The 15840-nt window shown below is 38.8% G+C and overlaps 1 protein-coding gene across 1 annotated transcript in view; it reads left to right on the top strand.

The window, feature by feature from the left end:
• Window positions 1-15840, top strand: part of PHLPP1 (PH domain and leucine rich repeat protein phosphatase 1) — a 216293-nt gene that overhangs the window by 118536 nt on the left and 81917 nt on the right. The window contains exon 3 of the mRNA XM_025886739.2: window positions 1251-1376. Coding sequence (XP_025742524.1) covers window positions 1251-1376 — 126 coding nt within the window. The remainder of the gene's footprint in view (window positions 1-1250; window positions 1377-15840) is intronic.

Below are 15840 nucleotides of genomic sequence, written 5' to 3'. Positions count from 1 at the left end.
ATAAAATTGCTTATAATATTCTTTTAAATCTCTGCTTAATCTGTAATCATGTCTCTCTTTTCATTATTAATGGTATTTATATGTCTTCAATTGATACCATTGACCAATGTCAGTTGACATTTGATTTTGTTAGCCTTTTCAAAGAACCAGTGTTTTGTTAATGTTCATGTTCTCTGTTGTATATTTGGTTTTCATTTCATTAATTTCTGCTTTTTATTATCACCTTTATTCTACTTTGAGTTTATTCAGTTTTTGATATGGTATTTTTTCCCCCTAAGTGCTTGAGACACATATCAATGAAAACAATTTTCTGCCTTCTTTTCTAATATGAGTATTTAAAATTACAAAATTTCCCCTGTGTACTGCTTTTGTTGCATTCCATAAATTTTGATATGTAGTACTTTCTTAATGGTTTAGTTCTAAGAGTATCTAAATTTCTATTATGATTTTTTTTTACTTGTTTAGAAGTGTGTTACTGGTTTTCTACGTATACTTGGATTTTAATTGACTTTTTATTGACATCTAATTTTTGTGTTTTGGTCCTAGAACACAGTCTGTGGTACTCATCTTTTTGAAAATTTTTTATACTTTCTTTGTGACTTGTGATCATTTTTGTAAATGAAGCATAGGAGCTTGTGCAATATCATGTTACTTTATTATCTGGACTTTTCCTCCTTAGGAAGAATTTACTGGGAATGGAAATTTGATTTGACTGTATCACTGTCTTATTAGGACTTGAAGGACTAATTAGGACTTGGTAGAGTTTTATTTCATGTTAACCTCAATTTCATGTTAAAGTTTTAAAAACTTATCTAACATGCTTGAAGGCCTTTTTCAAAAGGTTGTAATTCAGAATAATACAAAAGTCCCTTAAAGTAAAACATTTACCTGGAATAAATATCCTTAAGTAAAATACTAAGGACAACTCCGCCCAAGGGAAGGAAGAACCCCAGCACCCTATTGTGACGATAGAGAAATATAAGGAAGGGAGTCTGTTCCAATTTAAACAGGAAGAAAAGAATTTCACTTTTGTGGGGGAAATCTAAAGAAGATAAAACTCCCCATTTTCGATTTCCTTGTAATTCAAATTGGTTGGTCAGACTCAGGAACTTAACACTTTTAAGTATTAAGAGGAACATATGTAGGGAAAGATGCAAATCCGTGCAGGGTCACTGGCCCAAGGTATGGTTAATGAACTATGTAAATGGTCTGCTTTCCTGACTCGTTTTTGTCTCTGTTTGTTTTTATAGGTAGAAGAAGTGAAAAAGCACCAGCACTGTTTAGCATTTAGCTCCTCTGGACCCCAAAGCCAGACATACTACATTTGTTTTGATACATTCACAGAGTATTTAAGGTGGCTTCGACAAGTCTCCAAGGTAAGTGGTTGTTCAGCTTCTAGATGGCTCACGAGTTCCTCTCTGCTTTACCCAGTTCCAGAATATAGTATTATACTTTTTTTTTTTTGCAGATACTGCTAGTAGTTTGCAATTTTTAGTTTTGTAGAAGCTCATTTTGGCTGAAAAGTAGCCAATTAAAAAATTTTTAAGTGTGTTTCATTTGTTAGATTTTGTTTATCCTAAGGGGGAAAAGAAAGAATTCAGTGGGTAGACTGGCATTACTATCTTAATGTTATAGATAAGGAACATAGACTACGAATATTTAAGGGACTGGCCCAGGGTAGGACAACTGCAAAACCACAAAATACCCAGAGAATTGTTACAAATTTCCCCTCTTCCTCTATTTTTTCATATAAGTGGTTTAATCTGTGCCAACTCCTTTTCACCAGTTCAACTTCTGCCTTTCGAATGGCTTACTTGCTTTTTGCATCTTCATTATTTTGACCATTTTATAGTCCCCTAATTAAATAAGATCACCATGACCTATGAAACAGTGTGTGTGTGTGTGTGTGTGTGTGTGTGTGTGTGTGTGTGTGTGAGATGGAAGCTAGAATAACATGATGAATAAGATAAGTAAGTGTTGGTGTTTCAGGTAGTGTGTGTGAAGATGATTTTACATCACGTTTATAGAATTGTGTGTAAAAGGGTGGAGTGTAGTACTTTGTGCCTTGGTTTTGGGTGTGTTTATGAAATAATGAAACCTCTCTTGGGTGCAGAAGCATTACTTTGGAATTTGCTTTCATATTTTTGAATTTATAATCCAGTTTGCTATCCAAGTTCAATATGATTCAGATTGCTGTATGATGTAATTATCAAGTGAATGAATAGGGAATGACTTTGTAAAACAGTTAATAGAAAATTTGAGAATAACGTCTAGAAAGACTTTGTGAAATACTGGCTACACTTGAATTATCAGGTAAAAACTGTGTTCTCTGAGATGACAAACATTTATGAACATTAGTTTCCCCTCCTTTCAGAGAGGTAGCAATAGAGGCAGAATTTGGATTGATAAGACTCAGAAGAATTCTCCTAACCTGGTAGGCAAGTGGAAGGGCAGCACCCTGCTAGAGAAAATGGGAAAGATAACATTTTTCCTACAGACGTGCATGTAGAGTTAATGTATTAGAGGCAATAAGTACATCTGTCTAGTTGTTTTAAAATTACTTTTGTGGTTGCAAATGTGAGGAGACAAGTATTAAAGAACACTGTGCTTTTATATTTAAGTGTTTGCATGGGTTCAAGGCAATAAGGCAACAACCTACACTCTGCTTTATTCAGAATAAAATGCCAAAATGTGGTCAGAGTGCATTAAATTTCTTTCTATATGGAGACGTTAATTTTTGTTTAAATTTTTTATTTTGGAATAATTTTCTATTTACAGAAAAGTTGTAAAGATAGTACAGGGAGTTTCCACGTAGCCCCACCCAGTTTCCCAAACATCTTCCATTACCATGATAGATATGCCAAAACTAAGAAACCAGTATTAACACATTACTCTGAAATAAACTCCAAAATTTATTTGGATTTTACTAGTTTTTCCATTAATGTCTTCTTTCTGTCCCAGGGTTTAATCCAGGCTACCACATTGCATTTGACTGTCATGTCTCCTTTGTCTCCTCTAGTCTGTGTCAGTTTTTCAGTCTTCCTGTGTTTTTTTATGATCTTGACAGTTTTGAAGAGTATTGGTCAGGTATTTTATAGAATGTTCTACATGGCGATGTTTTGATCTTTTAAATCAAATCCAGTGTCATAGTCAGCTGCTTTGCATTCTTTTTGGAACAGGTCAGAGGTATAAATTCTTAAACATGGATAAAGATGTGAATAAACATAAGTTATCAAGCTTACCAATGACAGATTGTTTTGATTGAAACAATAACAAAAAGATTAATAGGTATTAAGTTTAATAGTCATATATTAGACATCCACACAATTGATAAGTCACTGTTCTGAAACTTGCAGGCATTTATTAAGCACCTTCTGTATGTTAAGTATGTGTTCTGTGTACTGGGATATAGCAAAGAACAAGTCTAATTCCCCTCTCTTGGGAGCACTTACATTGGGGAAGTAGATGGTTAATAAGTAAACACACAAAGAAAACATCAAATAATCACAGTGCTGTTAATACAAGTTGTGCCAGAGTATAATGGAGGAGGAGTAACTCTTTCTGAGGAGGGGACATTTAAACTGGAACTTCAGGGAAAGAAGTATCCAGTTATTTGAAGATGTCATGGGAAGAGTTTTCCAGGCAGGCAGAGAAGATAGTGTGAGAGTGCTAAGACTGGAACACGGGATGTGAAGTCAGGGAAGGCAGGGGTCTTACGTTATAGAACGGGATAAAGAGTCTGGATTCTATTATTGGCATAATGGCAAGCCATTAGAAGAGTTCTCTTCCAGAAAGTTACATGATCTGACATTGCTGTTGTGTGGAGGACAAGAAGAGAAGCAGGGGGGTCTGACTGGCCAGGAGGCTCTTAGGGTATATTCCAGGCAAGAGGTGAGAGGAGAAACGGAGAGAAGTGGATAGATGTGTTTTGGGATGTGTTTTGAAGATTGAGTGACAGGATACTGGATAATTACGTCTCAAGCATGAGGAAAAGTTCAGAATGAAAAATGGCTTCTAGGTTCCTTGCTTTGAATGAGGAGGTAAATTGTAGCCTCAGTCAGAAACCATAACAGTAATTAGACTTTTTATATTGGCACCTTTAAAACAATGGCAAAATACAGTTTTTAACTTCAAAGAGTTTGTTTCTAGAGAGACAGCAAAGAGGTGAGGCAGAAGAGGTAGATTATGAAACATCTCTTTAATGGGGTATGGAAACTGTTGATTTCTAATGCTGTTGGTGATCATAAAGGTCAAATGTTAGTTTGGTTAGTACTCTTCACTGTCACTGGTTGGCTAATATGCCATCTCCATGGTCTAATAGGGTAGTGTGTCTGGAACGAGGCGCTCTCTCTGATTATCCAAACCACGAACAGATGCAGGCACCAGGCCACTCAGTAGGAGAAGGTGGGGCGTGGGAGGAGAATTGTGACGTAGGAGAAGGTGATGGTGGCAAGGTGGAGTGTTGGTGTGAGTTTCCTCGTCCACTGATTATTGTATTGCCGTTAGAAAGTGTCTGATGTGTGATGCAGCTGCAAGCAGATCATTCCCATGCACATAGGTACACAAGGCTGCAGCTTACGTTTCACGCAGGTGTGGGTGGGTGCTTCCAGGAGGGAACGTAAGCTAATTACCTTAAATTATGAGTATTAATAAGTAGTTAACTAGTAGTTGGCTGGTATTAGTGAGAATGAATTCAAATTAGAACCTTAACCTCCTTTCCCTTCAAAAAGGCTCTGAATGTTTGGAGAAGCCAAATAGCGTGGGAGTAAAGAGTTCGGGTTTCAAACTAAGGCAGACATAGATTCTACCATTCACTGGCCCTGACACTGTGTCGAAGCTTCTAAATTTTAGGCCCTCTCATTTGGTAAGGGGAATAGTAATAGTACTTACCTCCTAGGGCTTATGTCAAATATGCACATGATAGACTTATCCTATCACACAGTAGATTTTAACTGTGTGTGTGTGTGTGTGTATGAGAATGACTAAATAAGTAAAACAATTTTATGGCCATCATTCCGGCTGTTAACACTGATTGGCCAGATGATCTTTTTAAAGTATTACCTGTTTTTATGTTTATTTTAAGCTTATAAAGATGCACATATGCTTGGTTTATCTGAACAAAGGACCTTTTGCTGTTTTTAACAGCCACAGCACCTTTTTGGAGGTGACATAATTAGGGATGGCAGACATAGGGGGGAGAGATTTCTTCCTGAAAAGTCAGGAGTCAGGGACAGAGGGCACAACATCTTAGTAAATGCATATTTTAGGTACAGTGTCTTTCCTTTCTCCATTCTTAAAAACCAGATAAACACTTCGAAAGTTTTTAGAAGTTTGTACGATTGGTGAATTAAAGGAGAAATGAGTTGTAAGGTGCTGGTTGTGAAGAGGTTAGATATTAAAGAAGGAATCAGTGTGAGAGCCCCTTATTTGGTTGTGAATCCCATATAAAACAGCTGTGCTCTTCTTTAAACTTCGTATATTAAGGGTGGTCCTGTGATCTGATCTTTTTCTTTAACCCAGCATCCTGGGAGAGTAGGTTGGGGTTACTGGAAAGAGGATATGAGAAGCTCGGTCCATTGGGGAGTATGTGCTTGTGGGAAATTTGGAGTGGCCAAAGCTGACTCTTAAAAGCCACTTATACTTTCAGCTTCCATTTCCACTGTCTCTGCTCTTCCTCATGTTTGTAGGCATTAGGATGTTATACAGTTTAGTTGTTCAGGGTTACTGTGGAGACGCTTTTTCTTTTCTTATTGAGAAACACAACATTCACGGAATGGATTGTCTATACATCCTAATGTTTATTTTTTTTAACTTTTTTTCTCTTTTTTGCATTATCTTTTAATCTTTTTTAAAATTTAAATTCAAATTATTAATATATAATGTATTATTAGTTTCAGAGGTAGAGGTCAGTGATTCATGAGTCTTATATAATACCCAGGGCTCATTACATCACGTGCCCTCCTTAATGTCCATCACCTCGTTACCCCATCCCCCCCAACAACCCTCAGTTTGTTTCCTATAGTTAAGAGTGTCTTATGGTTTGTCTCTCTGATTTTGTCTTGTTTTTCCCTCTCTTCCCTATGATTCTCTGTTTTGTTTCTTAGATTCCACATATGGGTGAGATCATATGATAATTGTCTTTCTCTGATTGACTTATTTTGCTTAGCAATAATACCCTCTAGTTTCATCCACATTGTTGCAAATGGCAAGATTTCATTTTTTTTTTTGATGGCTGAGTAGTATTCCATTGTATATATACCCCACATCTTCTTTATCCATTCATCTGTCATACATCCTAATGTTCAAATGAGATTCATTTTGATAAGAATCTGAAAGAAAAACAACAACAGAAAGAAATATCTGAGGTTCTGATTTTTAATGACCATCCGCACCTTAGTCTGCGTAGGAGGACAAAGAGAACCAATTCTGATGATTTTTAAATTAAAATGAATTAGATAATTTAAAAAGAAAATCCTTTATTTTCAGTTTATGCTTCTGGATCTTAGCTAAAAGAGAAGTGTTAATCTTCTAATTTGGTTCATTTGATTTTGGGAAAATTTATGAAAGGTTATTAGATATGTTCTACCAAGATAGGCCTTTATATACTTATTATTTTTAAAATTGAATCCTAGCACTTAGTATTGCTTGCAAAAATAATACCCAAAGCAGTCCCTTTGGAGTTTTTGTTTTGGGTGGGTGTTAGTGGTAGATACTGTGAAGGAAACCGCTCCTTTGGGAGGATTACGATACTGATTGTAAAGTCATCCCTAAAATATTAATGCACGACACGCTTTAAAAACTCAGTAAACATTCTGTTGTATGCAGTGTAAAAAAGGGCTCTGCTCACCACGGGTGCATGTCTTAAGCATGTTTTCCGAGTGATGGGAGGAAGGCTGGGAGTGATAGTGGAGAGAAGAACAGGAACTGCAGAAGAGGTCCTGTCAAATACACGACACAAGTGACATTATAGAAATGCTGATTTTGATGTCCATTTTTGTGGCCCACTTTTTTGGAGTGCATAAGTTTTAGACATGTTGATTAATCCTGTGAATTCTTTTCAGAGTTAGTCTTTATGCGAATCTGTAGCCTAAGCATACTTAATTTTTTATTAAGCCTTAATTACTTCTACAGCACTGTATTGTCCCACTTTAAAGTCTGTTTCTTTATTTCAGGGAAGATTTAAAAAGGGGGGACTCAGATCGCGGATTGGGTGTTGTGCGTGGATGTGTTTTTAACTTTTTATTATGGAAAATGTCAAATATTTAGAAGTGGACATAATAGTATAGTAACAACCACATACCTGTTACCCAGCTTCTACAATTATCACCTGTGAGCAGTTGTGTTACATGTGTGTTATATGGCCCACCGTGACAAATTCACACCCCATGGAGCAGCATAGCTTGTGCACGCTTCTCCCGCCTTGTTGATCAGGGGCTGACATGCAGCTTCCAGTGACTGTGGCTATCATAGTGGCTCTCTCTCCTGTCTGTCTTCTAGTATTAACTGTAGTATTTTATTCTAGGCCTCTTGTTTTTTGTTTTGTTTTGTTTTTGTCACTGCCGTGAACTTTTTGGTTGCCTTGATATATTGGGTTCACTCTTAATAAGCATAGTGTAGGCAAGTCAGGGCCACATTTCATGCTGAATTAAAGATCACATGAAGTAATGAGTAAATATCACCCCTTTAAATCAGAATAAAGTATATGGTGAATCACAACTGAACTTTCACTTTCACATGCTTAAAAAGAGTGTTTTTTTGGTCCAGATTTCACTCAAAGAATACTTCACTAACTCCTTGAGTCCAGTCATTCTAATGTAATAGGATTATGGTTTCCAACATAAAGATTTGTGTCATTAATGGAGCTGCAAGGAACCCTGAAAGATTAGTCATCTTTTACACATTATTTGCCTCTTAATTTGAAGTGTAGATTAGGGAGTATGCTGCTTTTTGTCAGCATGATTTGGAACCTGTCTTTTAGGGATTGTGCTGTAGTTGCTTACATTGGGATTATAATGGTAAGAGGCTTTGCTCTCAGTACGTTTCTGCTAAGAAGTCCAGGTGTTTTTGTTGTTGTTGTTGTTGTTCATTTGTTTTTTTTAGACACCTTCACTTCACATTTTATACCCATTCTTTAGATAGAGAATTAAGAGCTATTTGACCAAGGACAGTCTAGCAGATCTGTGGTAGAAGCTTAAGTTAAACCATGTGACACAGATTTTAGCTTATAATACGTCACCCCATCCCAAGGAGATTGTTCTTGTACCAACTCTGTAGTGAAGATATGAGAAAAATTTGGAAATCCAGTATATGAGCTGTTTGGGTACAGGAAGACTTCAAATAGGTAATGGGCAAATTGAGTTCTGAAGGATGAATAGGCGTTCACTACAAAGACAAGAAGGGAAGGGCATTTCAAGGAGAGGTGTAAAGTAAGTACAGAGGCACAGCTGTGTAAAATGTGAAAATATAGTCTTATTACAGATGTCCGAGCAGCATGAGAAAGAAAAAAAATAGAAGCTAGGTAAAGTTTAAAAAGTGCTGGCCTGTCTATTTCCTGCTAGTTCCATGTCATTTCCTGGGGGAAATTTGATTATAAGTTACCAAATATGATAACTAACTTTCTAACATAGTAATGGATTTGTTACATAAAAGTTCATGTTAGTTCATGTTATGGAATCTTCCTTACTATGGATATGAGCAACAGTTTATGAAATTAGGGAATCTAGGAATTCTGCTTTGAATGATGGAATATTTTGGATTGCGTTAAATTTTGTTTTTGTAATACGTAAAACTGTGATTAAGTTAGTAAAATATTAAAATGATCTCTTTGTGGTTATAATTATGCTTCATCTTATTTCCACATTGCTAATCCTGTCTGTTCATTTTTCCTGTGGCAACTATTGGTTCTAAAATCCTAGGTAATGTATTCTTTTTTTTTTTTTTTAAGATTTTATTTATTTGACAGAGAGAGACACAGCGAGAGAGGGAACACAAGCAGGGGGAGTGGGAGAGGGAGAAGCAGGCTTCCCGTGGAGCAGGGAGCCCAATGCGGGGCTTGATCCCAGGACCCTGGGACCATGACCTGAGCCGAAGGCAGACGCTTAACGACTGAGCCACCCAGGCGCCCCTAGTTAACATATTCTTAAAAAAAGGGGGTTTTCCTTGAATTCTGAGTCATTTCAGTTTAAAGCCATTTAATTGTATTTTCTCCAAAGTCTTATCATCCAATTTTATCCAAGTGAAAAAATACCTAGTTTGCTTACCATTCCCTAGCAAAAGAGGCATGCTTTTGTGAAACGCTGCCAACTTGTCCATTTACTGGGTTAGACTGATCCCCTGTGTCTCCATCTTCCCTCCCTGGGTCTTCTCACTTCCTCCCCCTTTTTTCTGCACTTTGTTGGAGTTACTACAGAGTTGCCCTGAGAGACATGAGGAGGGAGGGAAGAGGGAAGACTAATTCCACCCTTTCTTTATGCAGGGCACTCTTCTAGGCTCAACTTCTAGGTCAGGGTCTCAGCAAACGGAAGAAGCGTGTTCCTCATGTGGATTTCATCTGTATATTGTTACTACCTTTAATAAAATACATTCTCGGTGTCAAGCAAGGGGCTTACAGCTCTGTTTTAAAGTTGCAACATATTATTTTAAGATTGGAAAGGGCCCTTGTAAGAAAGTCATCAAAAAGGTATTATTACCAGTTGTAGTTTTCTGGAATAATTATCTTAATAGTTATTTGGTATTTTCTTTGAAAGTGTTCTTTAGTTGAACCTTAAATTGTAGCCATGATCAAATGCTCTTAGTTTAGGGACTTAGAATTCAAGATTCAAAAAGGACCTTCTGGACTCCCAGACTTCCTTCCCTCCTAAAAAACCATCTGTAGTGTTTCAGACACCTGTAGTGTCTGACCAGACAGTTCTTCCTTATCAGTGAGCTGAAGTCTTTTCCCTGTGGCTTCAATCTGTTGATCCAGTTTTGCTCTCTAGTATAACGCGGGATAATTCTATTTGATAGCCTCTGAATATTGAAGTTAGCATGATTCCTGTGCCCTCCTCCACCCCTTAGCCATCTGTTTTCAGGAGGAGCATCTCTGGTAGTTCCAGGTCCTGCTGTCACGTGGTTCCCAGATCCTTTCTTCAGCTGGTTTATCAATCTGCTTACTTGCAGATACCAACTGATGAGCCCGGAATATGACCATCATTTTCCTTGCTTCACACATTATATCCAAAGTGAATTAGTTATTCATCCGTGAGGTTGACACCAAAATAAAAGGAACTTTTGTTTTTACCCCCAACTTGTTGATGTATTTTGTTAATAAAATCACTTAGCCTAATGAATCGATCTAGTAGTAACCGCAATAATGCCAATAGGAATAACTAATGTTTTGGTAACTTTTTCTATGTGCCAAGCACACTTCTAGGGGCTTTATACCAGCCCTGTGAAGTAAGTACTCATTACAACTCTCCGAGGTCAGGTTTTACAACAAAAGAGAGAGTAACTCTGGAGGAGATACTGTCACATCTCCATTTTGCAGATGAGGGAACTAAGGTATGAAGTATCCAGCCCTGCTTTATGCAGGAAGTTCTGCTACCTTGCTCTTTTTTCTTTAATTGTACTTCCAATGTTTAACAGTGGCCTGAGGGAACAAAACAAACCAAGACTCACATAACTGAAATGTACTGAAAATGTCAAAGGGAAGTACTTCACATACAAGGTTGTCAACGGCATTCAGGCAGCTCAGTGGTAGAATAAGAGGTGGTTTGTCACACAGTCTGTTGTATGGGGTATGCTGCTAGGGAAGCCACCATGCACTGATCGTCCGTCTTCTTAAATGATGACCAAGACATATTTAAGAAACCTGAGGTGCTTTCTGTGTCATCCAAGGCAGATTAAATTGATTTTATTGTTGAGGGGACTACTGTTGTCTAATTCTTCAAAAACTGGTCAAGTATTGCTATCTCAGGAATTCACCATATATGATTAACCACATCTCTGTATCTGGCCATGTTAATATTAAGAAGTTAAGTCATTTTAGTCTGAGTATTTAGACCAATGTAAATATATAAATATATACACATATATATTATTTATATAGTAATATATAAATATTTATATAGTAAAAATGTGTATATATTTATATTTTATATATAATATATAGACTTTATAAAATAAAATATGAAATATATTCATATATATATATATATATATATATATGTTCTTAAGAGTTTAGTTTCCATTATATATTTGCTCATCTTGGAAGTTCCCAGTATTTGTAACCCAGAGTATTGCGTTTCCTACAACTACTCTGAAGAGTTAAGTTCATTTACCCACTGGTCTGATTTATAATTTCATAAAGTAAGGAATCATGGAATAATTGGAAAAATGTCAATGACCTCTTTATGTCTAACATGCTCGACCTTGTATGTTAGATTTGGAACTTAAAATACAAAACAAGTAGCTCGTTTCTAATAGTAGAATCACTTAAGTATACGTTTACATCACTTCTTTTACCAGAAAGCTAGAATTTAAGTGTTTTTTGTGGTTGGCTATCTTTTCCCTTCCCCGTGGTCAGGGAGATGCCGCTTTCTCAGGTGGCCACTGTCTAAAGGGACTGTTTACACCTAGTTTGCCAATACGGAAATGAGGAAGGAACTCTGAGTTCAGATTTGATCTCCGCCCAAGCTGAGCTCTGTTTTTCTGTTGTTACTCAGAAACACAATGGGTTTGTGTGTGGGGGGGAGGGGGAGATAATGGCTGGGGTGACATGGGAGTGATCCCAGGAGGCTGTTGGTGCCATCTCCTCGCAGTTCTTCACTGTTGCTTCTGGCTCCGGGAAAGGTGGCGCCAGGTCTGCATTTCCGGTGGAGGCCATGCAACGAGCTCCCTGGACAAACGCCACAGTTCTGTCTGCTCTTAGTGGTGATGTGCAAGTCTCTGCCCAAGTGCCCAGGCAAGGGAGGGGAGTGTGGGTGCTGGGATTGCCACAGGGTTGCTCTGAGCTTTGTGTTCTCTGCTCTGGGTGCGCTCATCACACCACTGTGTGTACCTTCTTGAATTACGGTCACGTAGGTGTCCGTGTCTCAAGAGACCAAGCTTTTGAAGACACACAGTGCCACCTCTCCAGGACCAAGTCTAGTGCCCGGTTCATAGAGGCAAATGATAAACATATGTTGAAAGATTCACTCGTCCCCATCCCCTCCATTCGCCTGGCAAAGAGAGGTCAGGATGCTTAGGTGGAGCTCTTACTCTAAATTTCTCAGTATTGTTTTTTCTATATTGTTATAGCCTGGTGCTTTAACAGGGCTTTAACAACATCGGCACCTTGCTTTGTTCCTGTTAGTGTATTTTAATTACTAATTATTAATTATTAATTATTAATTAGCTCCTATTAATGTATATATTGCAATTAATTTTATACCAAAGTTATCTTCACCTGTTGTTAAACAGATTTTATAAAATTGTAATGGTAGTACAGGATCAAGAAAAGAGATGTCATTGCAAAAAGGTCTGGGGTCAATTTAAGGCATTTCTTATATATTTGTAGAATTTTTTTTTTAAGAAATGATTGCATGTCATAGAGCGGTGATAATTTGAATTTTATTAAAATTGGAAACTTTGGTTTGATATAAAGTAATAAAACTATTGATGAGGATGGAGTTGAAAATAAATTGCTAGAATGCTTAGCTAAAAGATTAATAAACACTCTCCTAAATTTATATTCTCCTCCCTAATGCCTTCCCAAAGCATTTTTAGGGAGTGAGAATTAAAATTAGGTCAGTTAAGAGGTTAAGAATTTTTTACAGAAGTCTAGTAAACTCCCCAGAGACTATCCCTGTAGCCAGGGCATAATTTTCCAAGCCACTGAAGGTTAGGCCAGAGCAATTAATGACTCACTGTGCTGGTGTGCAACAGTCTTTTACTTTACACAAGCAGAATTACTTGTACTCCTTCAGCTGCTTTCACCCAAGCCTTTCAGGGTGATTTTGCTTAATTTTGAGCATGTTTGGCACATAATAAGGATAAATGCCCCTTCGCTAAAGTATAGTGGTAACAACAACAAAATAAGTCACATGAATGTTTTTCTAAACTTTCCCTTGCTAATAAAAGATGAGGACAGTCCTATTGCAAGGGAAGATGATAATTTCAAAAGCATAGCAAGGATTGGTTAGGATAGGAGAGATATCTTGGTTTAGAAATGCAACTCAGCTAACCAGTTTTGACATAAGTACCCTAAAGCCTTGCCAAGAAACAACTGAGGGAAGTGTTGAGCTGAGTAGCCTGTTAGAAATATCTGGAAGCCCAGTAGGTCAGCTGAAAAGTTTGTCGTTCATATTATCATTTTTATGTTTACCCTGCAGTGTACTTTTGGGGAAATATTTTGAGGGCCAAATGAACTTTACCCCTCCCCCTCCCAACATGTTTACAAGTAATTTTGAAAAGAAGACAACCTGAGAAGGTCGTTGGAATTCATGTTCACTTTTATGTGTCTTCCAGAATATGTAGGTTCATGAGGGGGAAATCCCATTTAGTTCCCCAACTCTGTCAGCCTTGAAAAAATGTTTTGCTGTTAATCCAGGCTAGCGCGGATTTTCCTAGCCACAGTTCCATTGAACCAATCTTCTAACACTTGAATCCCTTCATATGTAGTTCATGGATGGTCTGCGAGCCTCGTAACTAGTGTCATGTTCTGCCTTTGACTGAGCTTTATCTGTGTACTGCTCAAGGTGGCAAGAACCGTTGCCTGTGCTCTCAGCCTTTTTTTGTGTTACAGGTTTATACTGCGTGCAGCTGTGGATGTTGGTCAAGGGATATTTGGTCTGTAGAGCCTCTCCTGATTTTTTTAAAATGAGAAAAGTATTATTTACAGCAGCTTGTTTAATTCATCAGGGCAGGTACTATCTATTCCTCTTTAGTGATGAGGGAACAGAAGGACAGATAGGTGAAGTGACTTCTCTAGAGCCACGTGGCTTGGAAGTGGTAGAATTGTTTGTACGCCCTGAAAGTTGTTAAGACTGTGCCCTTTCTCCTGCATGTCAAGTTGCTTGGGTCTCAACTTTGTGTCTTCCACTGTCTTGATGTTGGGAGGTGTAATAGAAGTACCGTAGCTTTTGCCAAAAGGATTTTGTATTCTCATTGTGAGGTCCTTTAGAGATCCCTTTCTGTAACAGATTTGAGGTGATTTCTGCATGTGCCCTTTTCTTTCACTTTCTAAATTTCTGTAACCTTTTAAACTTTTCCCGTAACCTTTTAGAATTCGATGAGGTGCTCACCAAGTGGCATCACCGCTGCCCAGGTGGACAAGCTGTGGAGATAGGAGTGGGCAGAGCCCATGATGTTAAGGAATGGTGCCCCCCTGGGGCTTCACCCCTTCCCTGAAGTCTGTTTGTGGTCAGCAGATGCTGTCTGCTTCTCTCGAACATGCCAGACTGTCTTCTGTCACTGCCGTTCCTGAGGCTTAAGCTTCCCCTGGGATAGCATCTGATCATCTTTGCTGTGGTCTAAGGGGTTATGTTATTATCTTATCATGGGCGTTAGAAGTACAGGTCCTCGTTAAACTCAGGTTCTGCTACTGCTCAAACTGGGTGACCATGGGCATGCTCTGTGACTCTGTTTACCCTTCATCTTTGAAATGAGGGTAAGTCATCACCACACTGAGTTGTTGTGAAGGTTAAATAGGATGGCTAAAGCAGTTAGAAGAGGGCCTCCCACAAGTGAAGCACCCCCTAAATGTTAGCTAGTAGTATTGCTATTCCTGCTACTTAAAAAAAAAAAAGTAATAAAAGGCTACTTGCTCTGAGGTATAGCCAGGTGGCTTTCTGATTTATTCTTATTACTTACTTAGGTCTTTCCTGTGAAGGATCTTAGTTTTAATAGGTGCCATGTATGTGGATCACAGCTTCTTTGGGCAGTCCAGCCGATCGTTTTCTCACGTGGCAGTCAGGCAAATCTCTTTGTGGCATATCCCTGTGCGCCCAGGCTGGTCTGGGTGGAAGCACTTAACTTCCCCCCTTTTTGCGGAGACGGGGTGGAGGGGCAGCTCCTGGTAGCTTTTGTGGTCACTTTGGCAGCTCGCTGCCCTGCTGCTGTCCTTTCTGTTCTCGCTGCGCATGGCTCTTGCTTATTGTCGCCTTGTTAATGTGGCTTCTTGCCCCTTGTTTCCAGCAGCAACAGCCTGCGGTCCAGAACGAGGAAGGGAATCAAATACCACTTGACATGTAATCATTATCTTTCAGTTGTCTGAGCAGAGTATTCAGTGTGACGCCTCAGTCGAAGTAGGATTTGTCCTCTTCAAAGTAGTCTCCGTGTGAAAGCATACGCTAGGTGGGTCAGATGCAGGCTGCTGAGAAGGCAGCGGGTGGAAATTGGTCCAGTGGCCATTCTTCTGACAAATACTTTTTTCGAGGGTCTCACCAAGTGCTGAGCATATCAGGGTATATCAGTGAACAAAACAGGCAAAAATCCCTGCCCTTATGGAGCTTGCAGTCTAGAGACAGAGATTTTCAGAACCTCTCCACGCTTCCCATTTTGCTCACATTGAAAGCTGGGGTATTTACAGTGACTGAAAAGACCCTGCCGGACCTGCTGCCCACCCCTACCCCCTTACCTTTCTGATCTCACTACGTACAGGGCATTCTCCCCTCCAGCATGCCGGGCACATCCCTTTTTAGGGCCTCTACCCTTGCTACTTCCTCTTCCTGGAGTGTTCCTCTAGACACACCTCTTCAGCCAGCTTCCTCCTGCCCTTCGTGTCTAGGTGTCACCCGCTCAGTGGGGCCCACCCTGACCAACCTGTTTAAGGAGAACCAACCACTTTCCAACAATCTTGACCCCCCCTGTCCCTTACTCTGT

Source organism: Callorhinus ursinus, unplaced genomic scaffold (genome assembly GCF_003265705.2).
Source record: "Callorhinus ursinus isolate GAN/ISIS: 27379988/994484 unplaced genomic scaffold, GSC_fseal_2.0 scaffold11, whole genome shotgun sequence".
NCBI lineage: Eukaryota > Metazoa > Chordata > Mammalia > Carnivora > Otariidae > Callorhinus > Callorhinus ursinus.
This window is presented reverse-complemented; position numbering and strand designations above follow the sequence as displayed.